Source organism: Geotrypetes seraphini, chromosome 11, assembly GCF_902459505.1.
Source record: "Geotrypetes seraphini chromosome 11, aGeoSer1.1, whole genome shotgun sequence".
In the NCBI taxonomy this organism is placed as follows: domain Eukaryota; kingdom Metazoa; phylum Chordata; class Amphibia; order Gymnophiona; family Dermophiidae; genus Geotrypetes; species Geotrypetes seraphini.
This window is the reverse complement of record NC_047094.1, coordinates 125916489-125932259: the sequence shown is the minus strand read 5'-3', so window position 1 is coordinate 125932259 and position 15771 is coordinate 125916489. Positions and strand designations below refer to the sequence as shown.

The 15771-nt window shown below is 42.3% G+C and overlaps 1 protein-coding gene across 5 annotated transcripts in view; it reads right to left on the bottom strand.

Annotated features, from left to right (window-relative positions):
- Positions 1-15771, bottom strand: part of NPHS1 (NPHS1 adhesion molecule, nephrin) — a 164167-nt gene that overhangs the window by 120919 nt on the left and 27477 nt on the right. For 3 of the 5 annotated variants that reach the window (XR_004536509.1, XR_004536510.1, XM_033914958.1), the window contains exons 6-9: positions 15667-15748; positions 11581-11684; positions 8453-8574; positions 1702-1873 (exon numbers count right to left, since the gene is read on the bottom strand). Coding sequence is in view for 3 of the 5 variants with exons in the window: in XM_033914958.1 (XP_033770849.1) it covers positions 1702-1873; positions 8453-8574; positions 11581-11684; positions 15667-15748 (480 nt within the window). In the remaining 2 variants the exon portion in view is untranslated. Of the gene's footprint in view, positions 1-1701; positions 1874-8452; positions 8575-11561; positions 11685-14869; positions 14908-15666; positions 15749-15771 lie in introns of those variants that run through there. The other 2 variants (XM_033914959.1, XM_033914960.1) reach the window with 2 other exon arrangements.

Sequence of the window (15771 nt, the reverse complement as noted above, 5' to 3'; positions counted from 1 at the left end):
CCCAAAACGTTGATCGCAATCTACCGGTCAATCGCAAAGGCAATGCCGGTAGATCGCAGAGCCAGTATTCTCCCTAGCGTATTCCCCCCATGGTCACTCTCTCACCTTTACAGTAATTACAGCAGCCTGCAGAGCGAACGTAGCAGGCTGCCGTCAGCCTCTGTAGCACATTCCCTCTACCGTGGTCCCACCCCTGATGTCAGAGGAGGTGCGGGACCGCAGCAGAGGAAACGTGCTACAGAGGCCAATGGCAGCCTGCTACGTTCGCTCTGCTTTAAACTGTGGTAGGCCCAGAGGGAAGATCGGAGGCAAGAACTGCTCGATAATCCAGTCTGAGGGAAGCAGCGGAGGTAAGGCTCCGCACATCGGGGTAAGACTTTGCCCGTCGTGAGGACCCCGGTGGGATGGGAGATGCCTTAGAGACGCAGAATTGGGGGGGGGGAGACAAAAGGACCTTGAAGAGAGGCGGGAAAGCAGCCTTGAACCAAAAGGGAGGGGGAAGACAGGGCAGATCCTGAACTACTAGAGGGGTTAGAGAATGGAAACACCCTGAACCAAGGAGAGAGAGATGCCAGGCCCTGGGGAAGGGGAAGACAAAGAGAGTGAGAGAGACAGAAAGACATGGATCAAAGGTGGGAGGACTCAAAATGTTAGCAGAAGGACAATAGAGAGAGGGAGAAACCTGATGCAAAGGGGAGGCAGAAGAGAGGGGGGCAGATGTAGGACTATGGGAGGTGCAGACAGAAGAGATAGAGGGGAGAGACCCTGAGGAAGAACAGTGAGATTTAATATCATAACAGAAGAGGGAGACATGTTGCCAATAGGGGTGGAGGAGAGAAGAAGAAAAGTTGGACTCCTGGAGTGACAGAGAGAGATATTGGTTGGGGAATGGTACGAAGTCTGGAGGACAGAAGAGGTGCACTCGGTATATATAAAAATAAATATGGGGGTCTTTTACTAAGGCGCGCCAGCCAATTTAACGCGCACTAAATGCTAACGCGTCCATAGAAAATAATGGGCGCATTAGCACTTAGCGTGCGCTAAATCAGCTAGCGCACCGTAGCAAAAGAGGGGGGTATATGTTTAGTGTTTTTATTATTGGTAGATCATTTTGACTTGGTCATTTTAAAAGTAGCTTGCAAACCCAAAAAGTGTGGGCAGCCCTGACCTACTGGTACTTCAAGTGCTGTCCCGTGCGGGAACCTAACCCTATTATCTCAACAGGATCCATTGTTCTCTTTCCACAGTTTTGAGGTGCAATGTATTCTGCTGGAACCTAACCTCCATTCCCCCATAGGCTCAGAGTTTCATTGTTTGCAATTTCATGAACATTTATAGGAACCATACTTCTGTAAATAACAAGAACAGACTGTAGCTGTATCAACTCTTTCCAGCATAAAGCTTTACAGGCTGTAGGAAATGGTGAAGGAGCATTAGCGGTGGGGAGCTCAAAGCTCCTGCACTGCCAGCCTTTCCCAGCAGAAGCTCTGTAGGAACAGCATACAGCCACTGAGAATACAAGTGCATCAGCTGTCAGAGAGTTCACAGCTCCCATATTCTTAGCCTTTCATAGGAGCAAGCTCTTCAGGAAGATGTAGGAGCAGTGTAAGTAAAAGAAAGATAGGAAATGGTAGAAGAGCACTGACTATGAGTAGGGGAGAGGGGAATGTTGTGGAGTATAGTATAAAGGTTTGTACTTACAAACAACGTTCAAGGCAATGCTGGTTTTGAGGGCTATAGGAGTGACCTGGTTGAGTGCTTCACAGCTCAGCACTACCATGTTATCTTCTGGTTTAATATTCAGAGACAAGAGGCTCCGGGATGACCGGAGAATGTCATCCGTCTCCCAGTTAGTGGAAATGACACTTTCATTCTATACAGAAAGAGATGTCTGCTGTGAGAGTAGACCTACACCAGTGGTTTTTACTTCGTGTTTGGGCTGGCCAAAATTCGGGCAGCTTTTCAGAATATCCATAATGAATACGCACAAGACAAATCTGCATACAGGGTAGGTAAGGCACATTATTTGTAATCTATCTTGTGCGTATCCATTTAAGGTATCCTGAAAACCAAACCTGCTTACAGCCTCTAAAGACCATCAGTGAAAATCATTAATCTTCCAACATGAATCATCACAGTTTTACATCTAGAATCCACCTCAGATTAGCCTGCAAAAGATGTTGAAATCCATCTAGATCAATAAATAGATAGGGCTGCTAGGAATCTTAAGAGTGAAACCAGGCCCACCATCCCTCAACATATGCCTGAGTAGAGTGTGGCATAGTGGTTAGAGCAACAGCCTCTGCACCTTGAGGTTGTGGGTTCAAACCCCACGCTGCTCCTTGTGACCCTGGGCTCCAGGTATATTAGATAGATTGTGAGCCCACCAGGACAGATAGGGAAAATGCTTGAAGTACCCGTATGTAAACCGCTTTGAGTGTGGTTGTTATGCAAGATCCAATCCCTTTCCCTTTCCTTTCCTGATACACCCGATGAGAGAATTTGAAGGACCAGGACTCTCCTACCTCACAGACCTTATCAATGAATCATTACAGTCCGGACATGTTCCACCTAAATGGAAACTCTCAGTCATCAGGCCCATCCTGAAGAGTAAAGAAAAAGACCTAGAAGATCCCTCCAACTGCAGACCGATAGCCAACCAACTGTGGATATCTAAACTAATAGACAAACTAGCCTGCCCACAAATATCAGACTTTCTAGAAAAATCATTGAAGCTAGACCAGGGTCAGTCAGGTTTCAGAAGATACCTGGGCATGGAAACCGTGCTAGTAGCAGTACAGGACTCAGTCCTCAAACACCAAGCAAAATGAGAAGACGTACTACTGGGGTTCTTAGACCTCTTGGCAGCCTTCGACCTAGTCCAACACACACTGCTAAAATCAAAGAAAAAGTCATGGCATGGATAGAGTCCTTTCTACCCAAAAGACTAACAAGGGTAGAACGGCAGGGGAGCACAAGCAACTGGAAAATAACAGATGAAGGGGTACCACAGGGTTCCTCTTTGTCACCCATGCTGTTCAATTCAGTATCTTCCTCCAATCGCTGTGGAAATTCATCAGAAAACTGGGATGGGAATGCTACATCTATGCAGATGATGTTTAACTGGTCATCCTGCTGAAGAAACAGGATGCAAAGACTAAACGGTGGATTAAGATAGGCCTAGATAAAATCTTTGATGGTTCCAAACAAATGGACTAGTAGCTAACAAGAATAAAACAGAACTACTTCTAATTAACAAATGGGGAGGGAATAGCCCAAGATACCAACTAACTCTGAACGACAAGAATTTAAGAGCAAATGGGATGCCCAGTGGGATCCCTTAGAGGGTTAAGCCAAGGGAACCTGTCACCAGGAATGGGATCCCTAGGATAGTAGACTTGGGGGTGGGTCAGTAGAGTGGGCAGACCTGATGGGCTATGGCCCTTATCTGCCGTCATCTTCTATGTTTCTATGTTTCTATGACAATACCATAAAATTATCCACAGAAGGAGTGAGGAACCTAGGAGCATGGCTGAACCCAAACCTAGTCATGATGTTACAGATAAAACGCATCGTGAAAAATGCTTATAACAAACTCTACTGAGTTAGAGGACTTAAAGCCTACCTCACCTATCAAGCAATATCCAACGTAATAATAACCCTGGTACTTTCAATCTTTGACTACTGTAATGCAATCCTGATGGGTGTACAGAAGTACATGATCAGGCAGAGTCAAATGGTACAAAATGCAGAAGCAAAATTTCTGCTGGGAAAATTGAGGCAGATGAGTACCACCCCGCTACTGAAAGAGTTACACTGGCTCCCGATTGAAAACAAAGTGAAATTGAAGATCTTGTTGCTTGAACACAAAATCATTCATCTCTCAAAACCTCAATATCTAGATGCCAGACTACAGTACCATACACCAGCATGCTCCCAGTGCTCAAGCCAAGAATACCTGTTGGAAATATTCTCCTTCAGAGACATCAAATCCAAAAGCATTAGGGTAAGAATGCCCTCAGTGATGGCTCCAAGATGGTGGAACTCCCTTCCGAAGGAATTAAAACTAGAAAAGGACATCAGAAAGTTCAAGAAAGGGATAAAGACCATCCTCTTCACAGGCTACTTTAACTAATAAAGCAACATAGAGGAGATAACTGGCTAGCCCCGATTAGGGACACAACACAGAACATGATACAAGTATATTGTGTGCAAATATGTAGGATTTAGTATGAATATAGTACACGATACTAGGTATTATATGGTTATATACTGTGACAAGGATCCCGCCAGCCCTGTCTTAGATTCAGGAAAAGAGCAAGTCAGCCCTATTAGGAACACCAGAGTTAAAACTCAAACATCTCATCAGACTGTTGGGTGCTCGAGATCATTCAGAATGCTTACAAGCTTAAATTTGCCCAGCCCCTAACGGACGGGTTTGTAGACTCCCTGACAGGGCAACCAGAGAAAGCAAGCAAGGTCGCAGTTACAGTTCAGAGGCTTTTAGACATTCAAGCCTTAGAGTTTGTGCCACCCAAAGATTCAGGCTTGGGAAGATACTCTGTACTTTGTCATACCCAAGAAAGGCTCCGAAGTGGTTTACAATACAGTGACTAGTACTCTAAGCATTTATCCTATCTGTCCGGGTAGGTTCACAATCTATTTACAGTATCTTTGGCAACTTGCCCAGGGTCATAAGGAGCAGTACTAGGATCATACCCACAACCTCAGGGTGCTGGGGTAGCAGCTCTAACCACTAGGCCACTCCTTCGCTTCACTGCTGACTGTGGTTATACCCAGATTTTCAGTGGCATTATCTGGTTAATGCCACTGAAAATCACTGCAGACCACCCTGTCTATCTGGATGGAGTTAGCATTGACCTGGAGACCTGTCCTGATAGATGGATAACTAAGGACAGTGTAACTCCTGGTCTACTATGTTTATGTTTATTGAAAGCTTCTATACCGCTTCTAAAGATTGGGGAGTCAATTCAGAGTGATTTACATGAGCTTCTATAATGGTGTTACAATACATGAGTTTCTGTAACGGTGTTACAATACAGAGTTAGTGTTTTTTAGATGGTTTTCAATACAGACACATTTATACCATAATCAATCATCCTACTTATATGTACACATTTATACTATAGTCAATCATCCTAAGTATTGTGACAGGATCTTGCCTGCAGGGGGGAGGCAGGAGTAGTAGCTGCAGAGAAACTGTTTTTCTTCCTGCTTTCCCCTGTTGATCTACATTGGGAAGATTTTTGCTATGAAATCTAGGCTAGGGTTACCAGATGTGCCGATTTACACGCACTTTGTCCAGATTTTGAAAAGCTTCCCGCTTGGGACCACATTGGGAGGACATCTGCGCATGCACGGATGCAACGCGGTGACATCACGCACATGCGTTCATGCATATGACGTCATCCCTTCACACCTGCATATGCGGAAATACCCTCCCGACGCAGCTCTGAGCATAAGAAGAGGATGAGGGGGGGGCGTGGCTGGGTGGCAAAGCTGGGGCAGAACGGGGCAGGACTTGGGCAGAACAGGGTGGGGCTGAGTAGAACTGGGTGGGCCTGGGGGCGGAGCCATGAGTCTGGATTTTACAATAGTAAAATCTGGTAGCCCTAGTCTAGGCAGCACTGGAAAGATTATTGGGGGTGCACTAGCACCCGCAGAGCTGACGCCTATGGTCCAGACTCTGCAGCTGCCATGGGTTGTTTCTCTGTGCAGTTTATGGTATGGGTTTGTTTGGGGAGGGTGTTCTTAGCAGCACTTGAATATTTGTTTCCTGTGTTTGTATATGTTCTATTCTATTTTTTTTGAATAAAAAAGATTTAACATAAAAAATTCAAGACATTTTGCAAGCACAGTACATCAAAGAAGCCTAGAGGCATGAGCTACTATACTGAAACTCAGGAATTGCACTTACATGTGTAAGCAGGTGATTTTGCAACCTATGCATGCAGTTCTATAAATCAGGCACTACAAAGAGCTGCACTCAGTGATAATTTTGTAGTGGCGCAAAGGCACGCCTAAGCTGTTGTAGAATACAGGCATAAAATGGCATTAACACACCAAAATATTAGTGCGGCCACTTATGTCAACTCAATGACAGGTGTAAGTGGGTATGCCCAAGTGCACTACTTTCATCAGGGGTGTCAAAGTCCCTCCTCGAGGGCCGCAATCCAGTCGGGTTTTCAGGATTTCCCCAATGAATATGCATGAGATCTATTTGCATGCACTGCTTTCATTGTATGCTAATAGATCTCATGCATATTCATTGGGGACATCCTGAAAACCCGACTGGATTGCGGCCCTCGAGGAGGGACTTTGACACCCCTGACTTACATGATTACATAAGTTGCACATGTCGCTAGGGAACGTCCCCATAACAAGTCCTTGCTCCATCCATGTTAACATTGCTAATAAATGGAACAAATCACGGGCATAAGTGCTATTAGTCTATAAACATGTGTGCGTTATTAGCGCCTAAATTTAGGTGCACTTTATACAATTGCCCTTTTTGTGTGTAAGTGCCAGATTTCATGATATTGGGAATCCAGAGGAGTGAGTTAAAGAGTTGAGGTAGAAAATGCGATGACAGTCGTTCTGTAACTTGTTATTTCCAGTAAGGCATGCCAACACTGCACACTGAGAGCCAGTTCTATAACTGCTTTTGTGTGCCAAGATGTCATTCTAGAATACTAGTGTAAATCTGAACTAGCATGCCTAAATTTAGATGTGATCCTATGAGCCAGGTGGAAGTCTAAGTGCAATGTGCAGAACTTGTAGTATTCTGTAAATTGCGCACATATGTTGGAGACATACCCATGCCTCTCCCATGCTCTGCCCACATGTACATCCCCTTCCAGTTATATGCTGTAGCACTTACATGAAATCTTATAGAATATTAAATATCAGCCAATATTGAATCCATGGGAGGCAAGCCAGCAAATACTGCAGTCGGTGTTGACTGCAGCTATTCAGTGTTGGGGTCACTTCTGGTGACCAGCATTGAATATATATCCAGTTAATTTTTGGCTGGCATAACCAGCTAAGTCAATATTCAGCACTGGCTGGTTAAGTTTATAGCGACCATAGATAGGACTGCTATTTGCAAGGCCCGATTTGGCTGGTCAGCACTGAAAATTGTCAGTTATCTTGTGATATAGCTGGTTAACTTTTTTTTTAGATTATTATTTCAAATAATTGTATTGTAGTATAAAGAAAAGCTGGTTAACTTTTAGCAGTTAACCGTTAATAGTCCGCAGAGATAAGTGGTTATTTTGTGCTTAGTGTTTGGTTAAATAGTGCTTAGCTGGTTAAATGCAGTCAGTGCTGTTTCTGGCCTTTTCAATAGCTCTGAATATTGGCCAAATAGTGGACATATATCTGAAAATGGCACCTTTCTGTACTCATACACTCACAAGGCACACATAACTACATACACCCAGATATAAAATTGACTTTAACCCTTTCAGGACCAAGGGACATATTTGTTCCATAACTTTAAAATCCTATAAATTTTGATTGGGATAGTCTACAGTTCTAAATTTGATATGTACGGATTCCATATGATACTGCCTTTATGTAAACAAACTGGTTCCGACATTCATTCATTAGCGTCGTTGCTAGATTGACGAGAAGATTCACTTGCCACACTGTCCATAAGCCAGAAGTGTGATTTTTTTAAATAAAAATAATGATATTTCACAAAAAAAATCAATTTTTTGGCATCTGCAAGCCCTTTTTACCATAAAAATGTCGTCAAAACCACAAAAATTGGCCTACGATCCTTATGGTCCTGAAAGGGTTAAGTTTTGGATTTTTGTGATGATTTTAAGCACCAGAGAGGTAAAAACAAATTCCCTCTCCTCCAAAGCTTGTTGAAACCAGTGATTAGCTGACACTTCTGTGCTGATAGGCATATTAACAAAGTATGGGTTCATTGCTGATGCAAAATTGGAAATATTCATACACCTAACTGGCCCATCCAAACAGTGCCCAGAACCAACTCCCTTCAAATCTATGCATGCTATGGATACATGTATACACATGTAGAGTAATGGCTTGAATAAACTAGCTGATAGCCCATATGTCCAGTTACATGTGTAAATCTATTTACATGTACCAATGCCATATAAAACTTTAAAATAGCCTCCCAATTGTCACAGACGTTTTCATATAATTTTCAAGCAACAGCACGCCCCTGTGTATAACTTCCCTGAAATGAGGGTTTGTAACCCACAAAGAATCCAAGCTGAAATTTGCAGGCTATAAGAAACAGACTAGAATAGTATATGTCATTCTCTCTGCTGTCTGACACACTCATGATATATGTTACTCAAATTGCAAATGTCACGTCTGAGAGTTATTATGTTCATGTTTATTATGAATCTGATATACTGCTCTATTCTCACTTTCCTACATCTTCCAGCCTTACCTTTGACCACTGCAGGGTGGCTAGTGGGTTCCCACCTTGGGAGATGCATCTCAGCTTAAGGATCTCTCCAGCTTTTACCAGGGGCTGATTATAACCTTCAATGATGGGGGCCAGTGGTGGGACTGTACAGAAAGAAAAAAAAAAGGGACTTTATGGTTCAGAGCTTCCAGATTGGCTCAGGTCAGAAGAGATAAGTTGAGTTTCATGATTTGCCCACTTTAACGCTGTTTAAAATAATGGGACCTATTTTATGGGTGTGCAATAATAAAACTTAGTTCACAAATAGGCCTAGAATAGGCCTATAAAATAATCATGCCACAGATATGTAGTGTAATATTTCTTTTAAACTCCACTTAATAAATGTACTTCAAAACATATCCTGGAGAGTGGGAGCGCTTGGACCAGTGTGTCATTGAGATGCTGTTAAATTGAAGTACCTTAAATCCCCAGTATTGTATATGGTCTGGATATTACCTCAATTTTTTCAACAAATATAATATTGAACAAGACGCCTCAGCCCCACCACTCCACCACAAAAAGTTTCCTTTAAATCGCGGGAAGTACCATGTGGTGCTTCATCATTGGCTGTCATTCATTTTATAAAAAAAATTTTTTATGTAAATTTTTTCTTTTTCTTTTCTACTTTTTACATTGATCCTTTATATTAATATTATATCTCTCAATTGCATTTGTATAAATGATATAATATATATAATATTAATATAAAGGATCAATGTAAAAAGTAGAAGAGAAAAAGAAAAAATTTACATAAAAAAATTTTTTATAAAATGAATGACAGCCAATGATGAAGCACCACATGGTACTTCCCGCGATTTAAAGGAAACTTTTTGTGGTGGAGTGGTGGGGCTGAGGCGTCTTGTTCAATATTATATTTGTTGAAAAAATTGAGGTAATATCCAGACCATATACAGTACTGGGGATTTAAGGTTTATCTGTGTTGGCTGGATGAAGATTATTATTAAGGCCAATATCAATAGGTGCGTTAAATTGAAGTAAGCATCTCTGTGCACGCATCACATCCAACAGTGGAGATTTTGAGCATGCACCTTAAACTGACAATACAAATAGCTTAAGTTCAGCACATGCAATCTTTTCCTGGCACCTATTGGGAAGTTGTTTGTAGACTTCGGTCTGCAATATCGCATCAATGCAGATGATCTGCAGTTTCTGTTTGAATTTCCAGCATCTTGCAAACAGGGCTTCCAGTTGTCGTTGCATTATATGGATGAGATTCAGCAATGGATGACTATGAACCATCTTTGCCTAAATGTTTCAAAGTTTTACAAAGCCGCACAGCAACAGCCCCAAAGCCCTTTATATCTCTATGGGCTTCGGGGCCATTACCGCGTAGCAGCCGCTAGTGCACTTTTTTTATTTTATGTTTTATTTTATTTTTATTTTTATTTTATTTTATTTTATTTTTTTTTTATTTTTTATTTTATTTTATTTTATTTTAAGATTTTATGGCTTTCCTCCACTGGTATCGAAGGTGCTCCAGTGTATATGCTGGGGTTACCATTTTAATACAGCAGGAAATTAAGAGTTTGGGAGTAATCCTTGATACCTCATTAATTTTCGCAGCCACATTGCCTCAGTAGTTAAAACTGTTTTCTTTAAAATAAGAATGGGGTTAAAACTAAGGGATTTGCTGTCAGCTACAAACTTTAGATTGGTTATGCAGAGTTTTATTTTACCACATCTAGACTATTGTAATTCTGTTTTTTGGGGCTTGCCAAAGACTTCACTCAGAGCGCTTCAGGTGGCTCAAAATATCGCTGCCAGGGTAATAGCTAGATTGCCCCTTTATTCCCATGTTACACCTGTGCTGGCCGAACTTCACTGGTTGCCGGTTGTTTGGAGAATACAATTTAAGCTTCTAACCTTGGTATTCAAATCTGTCCAGGATCTATTGCCCAAGGTAATTACTTCTCTGCTGCAGACTTATGTGCCTTCTCGTTCTTTGGGATCACAAGACAGAGCTTTTTAGGCTGTTCCCACTCTATGTTCCGTCACCGAAGTTGCAAATCGATCACGTATGTTCCAAGTAGCTGGACCTTCACTATGGAACTTGGTTCCAGATTCTATCCGTCTGACCTCTGGCATTTTGGAAAATTTGAAAGCCTATTTTTTTCAACTTGCTTTTTCAAATTTGGATACTTTGTAATCTTGTAATGGCTTGCTTTTTATTTTAAGGCATATGTGTACATAAGAACATAAGAAGTTACCTCTACTGGGTCAGACCAGAGGTCCATCGCGCCCAGCAGTCTGCACCTGCGGCGGCCCATCAGGTTCATGACCTGTCAAGTGGTCCCTGACTCTTCCTATAACCTATCTCTACTTCTATCCGTACCCCTCAATCCCCTTATCCTTCAGGAATTTATCCAAACCTTCTTTGAATCCCTGTAGTGTAAGTGGTTTATTGTATGCTATTATTTTAATAATCTGTTATATTTTGTTTTATTATGTATGTCATGTTTTGTTTTAATTATGTATATATTGTTATCTACATAGATCAGGGGTAGGCAATCCTCGAGAGCCACAGGCAGGTCAGATTTTCAGGATATCCACAATAAATATGCATGAGATAGATTTGCATCTCAAGGAGGCAGTGCATGCAAATCTATCTCATACATATTCATTGTGGATATCCTGAAAACCTGACCTGCCTGTGGCTCTCGAGGACCGGAATTGCCTACCCCTGTCATAGATGGTTGATATGCGGGCTACGAGTGTTTTAAATAAATAAACATGATTTTTGGTGTATTGAATTTAATAGTCTATCTTTCATGTGGAGCAGAGCAAGGCAGTTAACCATTAATCATCATATACAATAAAGATGAAAGGAAGGCCATTAATAATAGAACAGAAATAGAAAGCTAGCAGGATGCAGAAGGGACAAGCAGGCAGAAGTCAAAGCCCACTGCCATAGGATTATTGCAACATGAAGGCTTGAGCAAAAAGTTGGGCTTCTGATACTGATCTTGTTACCAGTTGATTGAACTGCCCCCAAAGCATTTTTCAGCTGTAGAGAGGCAAGATCAATATACCATGTTCATTCCCTGCTAGTTGGTGGAGTTTGCTTTCTCACCTCGGTCTACAGTACTCACACAGCACATTCAGGATGAAACTGGTCACTGTTAGAGTCAAAGTGGCAGGGTTTGCGGCCCCACACTCCAGGAGTTTGCCGTTATCAGTGCTTTGAGGGATGACTCTGATGATGGAAAGAGAGAAATGTATGAGAAACAGCTTGAATGGAGGGAGCAGGAGACAGGGAGGGAGGAGGGAGCATGAGGGACAGGACAGGACAGAACGACCACTCCTGGTTTTTTTGTTTAACGTTTTGTGCACTGTTCAGCCAATATTCAGCGGCAGTGGTCAGTATTTTTTTAAACACTAACCATGGCCAGCTAAATTAGTCCCAGATATTCAGTGCCAAGATATGTGCAGGCATTGGCACTGAATATCCAAGGCTAAGTTTCTTGTGCAGGCCACCAGAGTTTAAGCAAGTCCCAGTTGATATTCAGTTGGAGCCCCACAGAAGACAGTTATGTGGGCCCTGGCTGAATATTGGATTGGACCACATAACCAAAAAAGACTCCACGGCCCTTAGATTTTGCATGATCAGGGGAGAGGAGTTTAACATAAGAACATAAGAATTGCTGCTGCTGGGTCAAACCAGTGGTCCATCCTGCCCAGCAGTCCGCTCAGGCGGACCAGTGCTCTAAATGTCCAGCTTAGTCTTGAAACCCTGGAGGGTGTTTTCCCCTACAACAGACTCCAGAAGAGCGTTCCAGCTCTCTACCACTCTCTGGGTGAAGAAGAACTTTCTTACATTTGTACAGAATCTATCCCCTTTTAACTTTAGATAGTGCCCTCTCGGTCTCCCTACCTTGGAGAGTGTGAACAGCCTGTCTTTATCTACTAAGTCTATTCCCTTCAGTATTTTGAATATTTCGATCATGTCTCCTCTCAGTCTCCTCTTTTCAAGGGAGAAGAGGCCCAGTTTCTCCAATCTCTCACTGTATGGCAACTCCTCCAGCCCCTTAACCATTTTAGTCACTCTTCTCTGGACCCTCTCAAGTAGTACCGTGTCTTTCTTCATGTACGGTGACCAGTGCTGGACGCAGTATTCCAGGTGGGGGCATACCATGGCCCGGTAAAGCGGCATGATAACCTTCTCCGATCTATTCGTAATCCCCTTCTTTATCATTCCTAGCATTCTGTTCGCCCTTTTTGCCGCCGCAGCACATTGTGCAGACAGTTTCATCGACTTGTCGATCAGAACTCCCAAATCTCTTTCTTGGGAGGTCTCTCCAAGTACCGCCCCGGACATCCTGTTTACATGCATGAGATTTTTGTTACCGACATGCATCACTTTGCACTTATCTACGTTGAATCTCATTTACCATGTCGATGCCCATTTCTCGAGCTTGATTATGTCACTTTGTAGATCTTCGCAATCCCCCTGTGTCTTCACTACTCTGAATAACTTCGTATCATCCGCAAATTTAATCACCTCACTCGTCGTACCAGTGTCCAGATCGTTTATAAAGATATTGAAGAGCACGGGTTCAAGCACCAAGCCCTGCGGCACCCCGCTGGTGACACTCTTCCAGTCCGAGTATTGTCCATTTACCCCACTCTCTGTTTCCTATGCTCCAGCCAATTTTTAATCCACGTGAGTATTTCACCCTAGATTCCATGGCCTGCAATTTTACGAAGTTTTGGGTAGTATGACATGGAGAGGGGGCATCTGAGTCCCAGGACCAAAGAGGAAGGATCGGGCCTGGAAGGGAGTAAATCAAAGGGCTCCTAGATTGTTATAAAGATCCCAGCTGATATTCAGGCAGGACTCACTTAACTAAGCCCAGGAATTTAGAACAGTTTTTGAGCTGTTTTAAATTCACCCACTTTAGATATGCGGGAACCAGCACTGAATACTGCCTGCACCTGCATATCTGCCAGCTCGTCCCCAACACTGTCCACTAAACTGCCGCTAACCTGCCCACTTTTATTCAGCGGCACTGCCTAGTAAAGTGCTGCTGAAATTCAGTGGATGGGCAGCCCTGAGCAATTTAAATGGGCAGAAGCCTCTTCTGCCCTCTTAAATCGCTTTGAACATTGGCCTTGTGTTTGGTGCACTTACCAAAACACCTGGGGAACAGGGTAATAAAAATCCAGGGCAGGGCATTAATACTAAGTAAAGTGGACTATTGCAATTCTCTTTATTTGGGAGTTACTAAAGTGAAGATGAGGGCACTGCAGATGTTAATTAACTCTGCTGCAAGATTGATTACTGGGGTTTCAAGAATGACTCATATAAGCCCAGTGTTGAAACAATTGCATTGGTTACCTATGCAGCAGAGAGTACAATACCATAAAAGGTATTTCCCATGTAGGCAAACTTGGGTCATCCCTCCCCTTTAGAATCACTGAGATCTGGAATAACCTCACCTCCCCTCTCCGAACCTCAAGCTCCCTCCAACTCTTCTGCAAAAACCTAAAAACCTGGCTATTCTCAAAACTGTAACACTTCCCCCCTCTTAGGCCTCTCACCTTCCCCCTTTACACCTAACTCTTTAATCTCTCCACTGTAGTTCCTCTCTCATCTTTCTTCCTGTAAACCGTGCCGAGCTCCGCATTCATGGAGATGGTGCGGTATATAAACCCAAGGTTTAGTTTAGTTTACAATTTATGATTCTTTCAATCATACAGCAAATCTTATATCACATTTCCCCAAGGGCACTAAAGGAGTTTTTTTTTAATCTATCAACCCAGAAAATGTTTGAGATCAGAAAATAGTACGAAACCGAATTTGGAGGGTAAGATGTTAGTCTCTCATGTTAAGATTGGGTCAACAATGCTGTCTGTAGCTGGCGCCAAGTTCTGGTATTCTGCGATTCTGCGATGGGAGATTGAACTTTAAGTACATGTTGAAAACGCAATTATTTGTCAATGCCTTCCTGTGCTAATGCTATTCTGTGTTAATGCTTTCCTGTCCTGTAAATGATTTTATGGGATCTTGTGCTTCCATCTTGTAGGATGAATTTAAAAGAAGATTTTAATAATGATACCATTAGTTAATGTCTTCTTGTGTTTGTCTTGTTGAAACATGTTTAGCATTTCTTAAAAATGTATACATGTAATTTTGTATACCGCAGTTATTAAGCGGTATATAAAATTTTAAATAAACTAAATAAAAAACTAGGGCTGTGCAGGTACAATTTTTTTCATCTCATATTGTTTTGTCTTGTTAGTCATTTTTGTTTTATATTGTATTAAACAGCATTACATTATTACAAAACAATAGAAAATGCACACAGCAAGAGGATCAAGACGGATATTAAGACATCAGAAAGCATATGTCAGGATGAGGGATAAGACAAAAAATAGAACCCTAAATTTCTTTCCTGCTTCATTCACGAACTTGAGAGTCATCGAGCAGTGCGGTTCCTGAGGAAGGGGGTTCACCCCCGAAACGGAGTCCGTTGGACATTCACTTCATTTACTGCTTATGGATCACCATTTCCATTACACACGGAGAAGCTAAGTCCTTACAGCCTGTGTATTTTTGAGCTTGGTTGGATTTGGACACTAACTTTCCAGTTTGGCCCCCAGCTTAGGGGTAAGAGATGAATTCCTTCTTTATTTTGATAATGTGTGTTTTTTTCATTTGAGTTTTTTCACACATTGCACATTTTGCACTAGTTAAGCACCACAAATATTATCCGGAGCAAGCCCGGGGATGTTTCGCAGTTAACACCTTCCTGGGTGTAAATCCGCGACAGCTTTTCCCTGGAGTTTCCAGAGGTTGCTGTGTGACTGAGGGCTTGTCCGGTTAATACTCTTAAATTAAATTATAGAATTATTTTCATTCTTTGCTCAGTTTGGAGTTGGACTTCATCTCTTTTCCTTAATCTTTGTAGACTTCTTGGGGTGAGGGAGGTTCTTTCATTTGTTAGGATGAGGGATAAGGCATCACAGAAGAGGCTCAGGACAAAGCTACAGATCAAGGCCTGCAAAGCTTGGACCGAGCTGGGATGCTTGGTTTAAAGATGGAGGCAAGGCCTGGATTCTATAGAAAACATCTTGGTCAAGGGACAATCTGTCAAAGCACAGGAAATATGGAAATCTCCATCAAGACAGAGCCTGTAAATGAAAATGGAAAAGGCTTCAGAAATTAAAGACCCTACTTCACAGTTGCCTGAGTACTGGATAGCTTCTCACTGGAACCAGATATGACATGGGATATCACATTGGAGAGTTCACTCCCACCTGCAGAGACATGAAAACAAATG